Source organism: Bacillus rossius, chromosome 5, assembly GCF_032445375.1.
Source record: "Bacillus rossius redtenbacheri isolate Brsri chromosome 5, Brsri_v3, whole genome shotgun sequence".
Lineage (NCBI taxonomy): Eukaryota > Metazoa > Arthropoda > Insecta > Phasmatodea > Bacillidae > Bacillus > Bacillus rossius.
This window is the reverse complement of record NC_086333.1, coordinates 52,424,247-52,432,898: the sequence shown is the minus strand read 5'-3', so window position 1 is coordinate 52,432,898 and position 8,652 is coordinate 52,424,247. Positions and strand designations below refer to the sequence as shown.

Here is an 8,652-nt window from a genome sequence, read left to right as displayed (position 1 = left end):
ACGCGAGCACCCTGGTAGCAAATATAAAATGCAAGGCACTCACAGATGACTGTATGAGATACCTATATCTATTTTCTGAAACAATCACACGCGCACGCTCTCTTTCTTATTATTTCATCTATCACTATTGGTTCTATTTTTTTCGACGTAGGACGAACCATCGCACAAAGAGAAGAACGAAAACGAGCCCAGAAACGTATATAGCATAGTGCTTTCTTTACATCTATTTGGCCAAGTACCTGTTCTCTGTTATTTTCGTGTCAGAATCGTTTCACAAAAAAAAAAGAAGAAGGTTTGCATTAAAATTTGGATTTAAAATTTTATCCTCATCGCGCCCAAAGACGATTATTGATTCATTTCAGTGATTTGCAGCCAGCGTTCTTCGTAAATTTAAAGTGATGCACGGGTCGCGAGCGCACATTTGCGAATCGAGCGTGTGACCACTACGCAGCGGGCGGGCGCGTTCCGAAGGCAGATCGGAGCGGACGGCGGCCTTGCGCCCGGAGGCCCGCGCAGTCAAGGCCCCTCGGACCGCCTCGGCAAATACGTTATTAGCTTAACTTAGAGCTGTTTGCAGAGCGCCGCCGTCACCGTGGTGCGGGGTCGGGGAAGTTGCGGGCTCTTCAGGCCGGATGACTGGAACCTTCCTTCAACCGCGAGTCGCTTAAAAATCAGTCCGCGACCGCCTTCCGCGCGAGATACGTCCGCGTGATCACCTTGGGTGCATCTCCGGTCCCAGCGTCATGATGAAGGAGGTAAGCGCCTTTCGCACACTGAAACTTTTTATTTTTTTTTGCAAACGGAACATAAATATTCATGTAAACTACAGATAATTTTTTTTTGTAAATTTCTATATTTATATGGAAACAACCGTATCACTAAAAAAAAAAAATACTGTTCACGGTAATAGCTACTGGGTTCGGATTCTTTGTGTTGTCCCAGTACCTCCGATAGTACCGCTTTATTTGTAAAGTGTCCCCTGGATAGCTTTCCCTCATTAATTGCTCATATTATTAAGCATAAAACAAAATAAAGTAAACTTATTGAATACCTGAATGAAGCGTCAAATAAAATACAGAATTATGCACCAATTTTCGTAAAGAAATACACAGTATTATCTGGAAAAAAAAAGTTATTTAATATACGCAAAAAAAAACCATAGCCACGTCTTTTACAAATTTGCAATATCTTGCTTGTAATATTACAATCTATTTCTTGGCAACTGGTTCACAAAAGAATCTTAAGTAAAAGAACTGAATTAATTTTTTTCCTGTGTACACTTCAATGATTGTAAAATGCGCGGACTTTATGCATGTACGTTTCTACATCGCACCATTTGTGCACATGAGTTGGAAGGTAACTGGACCAGATTAATCATGGATAAATACTATTGATTGGTCAGTCCCCACTCTTATAAATTCCAAATCTTTGGTTGGATACACAGATTATTCCCTCGAATCCACCCCTCAAGCCCAAATCTATGTATCAAGTGTCAAAATATAAAATAATGTTCAAAAATATAAAAACATATGGTTTTAAAACATCCTATATTTTATATTTTTTTGCGAAATAGATTTCCTGATCAATGCGTATTGTAATTTTATTTATATGATAGCATATACGAAGTATAATATATTTGGAACGGTAGGTAATTGCATAGAAACGACGAAAATAATAGTTGGATTTTCTAAATTCAATGATAAATTTTCAAATTTACTACATTCCTTCCAAAAAATTTCCCTTCAAAATTTTTTCTTTAAATCTCAATTTATTTAATGCCAGAGATTGAATAATATTCGAGTGTTTAAATATTCGAAAGGCTTATCGCTAATGCATACTGATTATGATGTCAGCAATGTCTCTCGATTCGCGTAACATCATTGTAAAAGTCAGCAGAAGTAAGCAAAGACAAACGGTAAACAAACAAGGTTAAAAATTGTTAAATTAAAAGTTGTACTTTTTTGTAGTACATATTTCGATGTATTAATAACGAAATTTAAAAACCACTAAGTATGTCGAAACAAAGGCTGCAATGTTTCACTGCGTATTTTTCGTACACCATTCTTAATTCATTAAAGGACCTCCAAAATAATAGGGGAATGACTTGGCACTAATTTGGCACTTATTAATTTTAGCTTTACTGGGTTCTGGGATAGTGTATACGGTAAATTTGCACAAACTTTCATTTCCTTTATAGTATTATTAACTTACCGCAAACAATTAAATTGAATTATTAATAATACTTTACTTTATGTATTTAATTTGTATTCATAAAAAAGTATTATTTCTGGCCATATATTTTTTACAGTCAGTACTTTTATTAAAATTTAAATTTTAGTTCTTTCCAATTTATAATTCCATTTTTGCTTCCAATCTGTATTTATTTATAAGAGAAACGCATACAGAAATCAAACCAACATTTTTGTTTTGTTTTATTTAGATACTCTGTTAACTTAAGGCAATTAAAATTCGCGTTGAATATCAATAAAACAAGTAAGTAAACATTATACCACAAAGTAATTATAGAGTTAATACAAAAAAATCATGTAACGGATCAAGGTGGAGTTGTGGGTCAACAAAAAATCCAACTAATGTTGTGTTGTAAACATATAAATTCACCAGACTATTTTTAATGAACTCTATCTGACCTTAATGAGTCCAACAAATCACATTTAATAATTATTTGGTGCTTCATTTTGTCTTACCGATAGTGGGTTTGATTATATAACAAGCTGTCCTCTTAATGAGGCATACGAACATTTCAGTCCAAACTAATGTTGTTAAATTTTAACACTATTATGCACCCTTCAACAAACTTTTTTTGCTGTCTGGACTGTACAAAAAGTTTTTTTTAACTATTTTATTTACATTTTTTAGTTTTAGGTAATGGAAGGCCATGCGCCCATGAAGACTGCTAATCACACAAGTAAATTTCCTTGCTTAAATTTTTTTTTTAATTTGTATCGATACATTAAAGTGACAAACCTTTCATTTTCCAAACGTGAAACAAAAAAAAAATGCTACCTAACACAAGAACCTTAATAAACACACAGGATGAAAATAAAAAATCGAGGTGAACCTAGGAAAAAATAGAGATTCTAGAAGTCATACTAGGGAATGGAAAAGTCCAGTTAAATTATCAAACGTAAGTTATCAGAAATTTTTCAATTTTTTTTTGTTTTTAATGTTTACTTTCACGTGTGGTTGTGGCTCTGTTCGTAATGATTTTTCTTCGTTGTTTGCCCCAAAGATTTTATTCTGCTTGGCGCTTGTGCTGGCCTTGCACGTGGCCGCGGGGCATGTGTGGATCGGGGGTCCTCCCGGGCCGCCGATACCTTACTACCCGCCGCCCCCGCCGCCACCGATACCATTCTATCCGCCGCCACCGCCGCCGCCACCGCCGCCGCCTGGGTTCGACCCTTGGTTCAGACCGTGGAGGACATCTCGCATCATACTGGTGCACCGCCCTGTTTACTACTAACCGACCTGATATCACCTCTGACACCATCTAGCGAACACCGTGAACATGCTCAAGAAAATAAAAAAATTAAAAAAAGTAAAATTAATCATGAAAATTTTATTTTATTATTAAGTTTTAAGTTAAAAATCTTTTTAAAAAGACTACATTTCTTCTATTTAATTTTGTAAGTTAGTTTAATGTACATAATTTAAAGTTGAAATAAATTCATATGCAACTACATATTAAACCAAAAGGAGTTCAAATTATTACCGTGCAGGATTTTTTTTTACTTATGCCTGTAAACGATTGAATATTTATGAATTAATAGAAATATTTAGACTTGTCTTAAAAATATGACTTTGTATACAAGTGTAGTTCTTATAATACTTATTATCACTGTTAATTCTTAAGTACGCAGTCGTAAACTAGACGCTAAAGCACTTTCGCTGTTTTGCTCGAAGCTGTTTTGATTCGTCGATTAGCATTAATGGATTAAGACTGAATGATGGCAACAAACCCAAAAACGAAATGTGTTTAATCTCTACGCGAATTATCAACCTGTTTGCGGTGCATCTGATGTGCAGCCACGTAGCATTGGTTTTTATAAAAGTGGTGAAGTCACTTATATTGTGGAAGTGTGCATGTAATTTGACCAGTATTTACTTAATTATCAGAAGGTTATTCACATATGCATCTCCGAGCGGATATTGATAGTCATACTTAACCTTGGATTAAACGCAACATCCCGAGTAAATGATCCAAGCTTATTTTACCACAACTATTGAATTCGTATTTTAAAACAAACAAAAATCCGAAAAAAATAATACAAAGAAATTCAAATAAGCTAAAAGAACTTAATGCTGAAAGGTAAATATTAATATAAAAATGTACAACATATATTTACAGTTGGCTGAGTGCAGTATTACAACTTTTAGTACCTAGATAAACTGTCATTGTAATGATATTATATACAATGAAAAAAAAATCACTTAATAAATCTATATCTTTCTCAGCTAAAATTATATAAGGCAATAAAAACTTTTTTAAAAAAGTGGGTTTTTATTCGCTAACAACGACATACTTAATTTACGGCTGGGTTTTAAAAGATGGCTTAGATGATTGAACATAGGTCCTCGGTTCCACGACTTGAAATAATTAAAAAAACAAAAAAAAAATTTCTTCTCGCCTCGATGTTCGCAGTACTATGGCCTATTGTCCTACTGACAATAAGGCCAACTTCATCCTACACCGACTGTCGGGTAGCTGACATCCAGCCGGTGCCTACACGAGCCAAGTGAGTCTTCACTTACCACCAACAGCAGCACGTCCACAAGGAAGCACAAGGAGAAAACTACAGATGTCAGCCGCCCATAGCCCCCCACAAGAGTGGAGCTGGGTGGACCCCTGGGTTCAGGGCCCGGGCCCAGCCCTGTTTATTTTTAAATGTATAACTATTGTAATAATTTACAAACTGGATAAAACATATTAAATATTTTTTTTATTCAGTTAAGTTTTAGAAGATAGGACACCTACAGCTAATCATACGTTAAAAATTTAAGTATATATACAGAATGTATCAAAATTCATGTTAAAACGCTTGAGGGTAGAAAGCTCTTATTATTTGCAACCATTTTTGCCAGTAAACATGTTGCCGGAAACGCGTAGTTAAGCCCCTGTAGCCCCAGAAAGAGTCAGCGTAGGCAACCCGTTGAGCTTTGTGCGAGACAGACGATGCTGTGGTGAATTACGTGTTTACGACGCCGGGCAGCGTTCGAGAGGACTGTACGATGTCGAATGCTGACCCCCGCCCCTTTTAACTTCCGTTGGTGGCGCCCTCACCTCTTTTCTTCCGTTCGTGCCGTGCCATAGCACTGCGCAGCGTGACATCGCAGTGTCGCAGTGTGTTTTGATATCACTGGTGGTCTGTCGTTGACTGTTCTGTCGTACAAGCAAACTCGTGGTGTCATTTCTTTCGCTGTGGTTCTGAAAAGGGCGACGTTTTAGTGGATCTCAATGGAGTACACGTTTAGTGAGTACACGGGCATGCTGCTTGTTTATGGGGAAGCTAGACAAAATGGACGAGCCGCCCATCGTCTGTACCAAGAACGATATCCGGGTCGTAGGATTCCAGCTCACACCATGTTTGCAAGACTTATTCAGCGAATGCGTGATACTGGTACATGTGCCGTCACAAGACCAAATGCTGGTGCTCCACGCAGTATTCGTACTCCCAGTTTTGAAGATGTACTTCAGAGATTTGCGGAGAGTCCGGATACAAGAACAAGGGCAGAAGGTTCCGATATGGACGCTGACAAAATGGCTGTTTGGCGAGTTCTTCATGAGCAACTCTTGTACCCTTACCACCTTCAAAAAGTACAACACATGGGTCCGGTGGACTATCCTCTACGCATGACCTTTTCTAGTTGGTACATTCGAAAAGTATTGAGGAACCCCGAGTTAGCGGATTTATTCAGCCATGAAGCCAAGTTCACTCAAGATGCTATTCTCAATTCGCACAACAGTCATGTTTGGAATTATGTCAATCCGCATGCAACGTGTGTTACAGCTCGCCAGGAACGTTTTTGAGTTAATGTGTGGGCCGGTATTGTTGACGGCGTACTCATCGGGCCTTTTTTTCTTCCGCCACGACTTACCGGCGCCGGATACCTCCACTTCCTTCAGAACGAACTACCAGGTCTTCTTGAAGAGGTTCCATTGCATGTCCGACGTGTGATGTGGTACCAACATGAAGGGGCACCACCTCATTTTTCCCTGCAAGTGCGAGAGAATTTAAACCAAACATTTCCAAACTGATGGATTGGACGAGCGGGCCCTGTCGCATGGCCGCCAAGATCACCGGACCTAACCCCGTTAGATTTCTTTCTGTGGGGTTACGTAAAAGGGCTTATCTACGCTACGCCAGTAGAAACGGTAGAAGAGCTTACACAGCGAATCATTGAAGCGTACGAAATCATAAGGTCAACTCCACACATGCTCCAGCGTATCCGTGAAAACATGATTCGCCGTTGCCACCTCTGTGTCACTCAAGGTGGGCGTGTTTTTGAGCCGTTGCTTTAGGCTGTCACGTTGTTAAAACGTATAAAACAATTTCAATTTTGTGAAACAAAGCCGAAGCTGTGATTGATTTCAGAGTGAAATTAAAATCTGTGCTACGATTAAAAAGGTTATTTATCTACTCGAACGCCCGCACATCCACAACATAACACTCTACAACGGATTGCCTACGCAGACTCTTTCTGGGGCTACAGGGGCTTAACTACGCGTTTCCGGCAACATGTTTATTGGCAAAAATGGTTGCAAATAATAAGAGCTTTCTACCCTCTAGCGTTGTAACATGAATTTTGATACATCCTGTATATTAATGATAAACGTTTAATATCATTGATGTGGTTATTTTAAAGTAAAATAATTTTATAACTAAAGTTTAGTTTGGACTTATAAAATAGTAACTATAATTATACCCTGTATTTTCAGGTTAAATAACATTCTAAAAAGAGTGTAGGTAAGAAATATCCATGCAATTATAAAGTAACACATGATGGGAAGGGGGGTGGCGGAGGGAGGGCGTCTCAGATTCTGGGTCCAGTGCCCGTAATCGAATGTGGGGGTCATGCAGTCGACACGTGAAAGCTGGATGTGTTCTCCAATGTTTCGCACGCCTCGCTGCATTCGCCGGCCCTGCCAGTGGGGGCTGTACTGCTTCCCAGGTCAACACAGCGCGTCTGCCTGACCACCACCATACCTGCCAGCCAAGTATGAAATGGAAATGTCTCATTTACAATCGTGTACCCGGTGTCGTTTATCCGGCTGTCGAGTCACGTGCTTATTTCTTCTGGATATAAGCCCTAAGGTGGGATCACAAGTGTTTCATTCTCTATTTTTGCATATGCCCTATAAATTACATAAATATTACTATACAATTTATTGAAAATAAGTGTTCGTGTTTTTCCGAGGACTATTGCAATGGTCATCATAAGGCTGTGTTTTTTTTTTTTTTTTTGCCTTTTAATATATTCTTCACATATAATGGATACAACTGTTTTATAGGTAATCATATATTATCTAATGAATTATCTAAGAGGGTCATCTAATTAGACTGTTCGATTACACCTGTGAGAGAATAACGGCCAAGAAATTGTCAAGGGTGATCTCTTCCTCTGATCGTTCCATTCGCGGCGAACCGTCTGTACGGGTCAGTGTGAAGTACGCCTGAACGTCACCAAGACGAGTTCTTGAGTGACTTCTTCCCGTCCTATTTACCTTATGGCTAGAGACAGGAAAAATTCGCGGGTTCAATGACCTCCAGTATAGACTCCAATATCCTCTACACACTCGGGCAAATGCCAACTGTTCATTGGCTGCTGACTTGTGAGTCGTCTCGACTAGGTGGTCTATGATTCGACACTTCTATGAGTGAGGGTCTCTAATTGGCCCTTAGTTCTCCAGATTAACAGTGAATCAATGACAGAAGCAGCACTAAGTTATAAGTATTTGAATTTGAGCGTAAAACGAAATGAACCCACGAATTTTTCAGGTCTCTACTTATGGCCGACGGCATGCTGTCAGCTTTCGATGAGCTCATCAACTGCCACGCACAAAATCAAACATTTGCAGCGTTCACCTCATGGGCTAGCCACCAACTTCAATGTATCAATACAACTATTAGTTTGGTAGACTAGTCTTTCATTAGGTCAATTCACGACTTGAATTAAAAAACATATTATTAAAATATATATCATGAAACGTCTTATGTATTTACGTTTAGATAGTTGCTACCTCTTTCCTAACCAGTGAGCATAGTTTTTTTTCCTCTATATACAGTGTTTATATAGTATATATATATATATATATATATATATATATATATATATATATATTGTGTATATGGCCAAATAAATACATACCATTGATTCAAACGAATATTTTGTCGTACGAAATATTGGGTTGACCTGTCAAAAATGGTTTTGCCAACTGATCTACATATATATTTTGTTAATGGTACAAAATTAATTTTGTTACATAAAAAATTTTGTATGGCCAACTATTTCATTTATTACATCAAGTAAATATTTATTTCTCCATGTACAAACAAATATTTGTTTGTCTTAAACAAACAATTTTTCTGTGCATGTCAATATGGATTTACCTTGTCAGCGAAATTTAAAACAAAA

The 8,652-nt window shown here is 37.9% G+C and overlaps 1 protein-coding gene across 1 annotated transcript; it reads left to right on the top strand.

Moving 5' to 3' along the window:
• The first annotated feature begins 636 nt into the window (after positions 1-636).
• Positions 637-4,511, top strand: LOC134532369 (uncharacterized proline-rich protein-like). The gene is made up of 2 exons (XM_063368804.1): positions 637-755; positions 3,251-4,511. The coding sequence occupies exons 1-2, from the start codon at positions 744-746 to the stop codon at positions 3,479-3,481; spliced, it is 243 nt and encodes an 80-aa protein (XP_063224874.1). The 5' UTR covers positions 637-743; the 3' UTR covers positions 3,482-4,511.
• Positions 4,512-8,652: the final 4,141 nt, after the last annotated feature.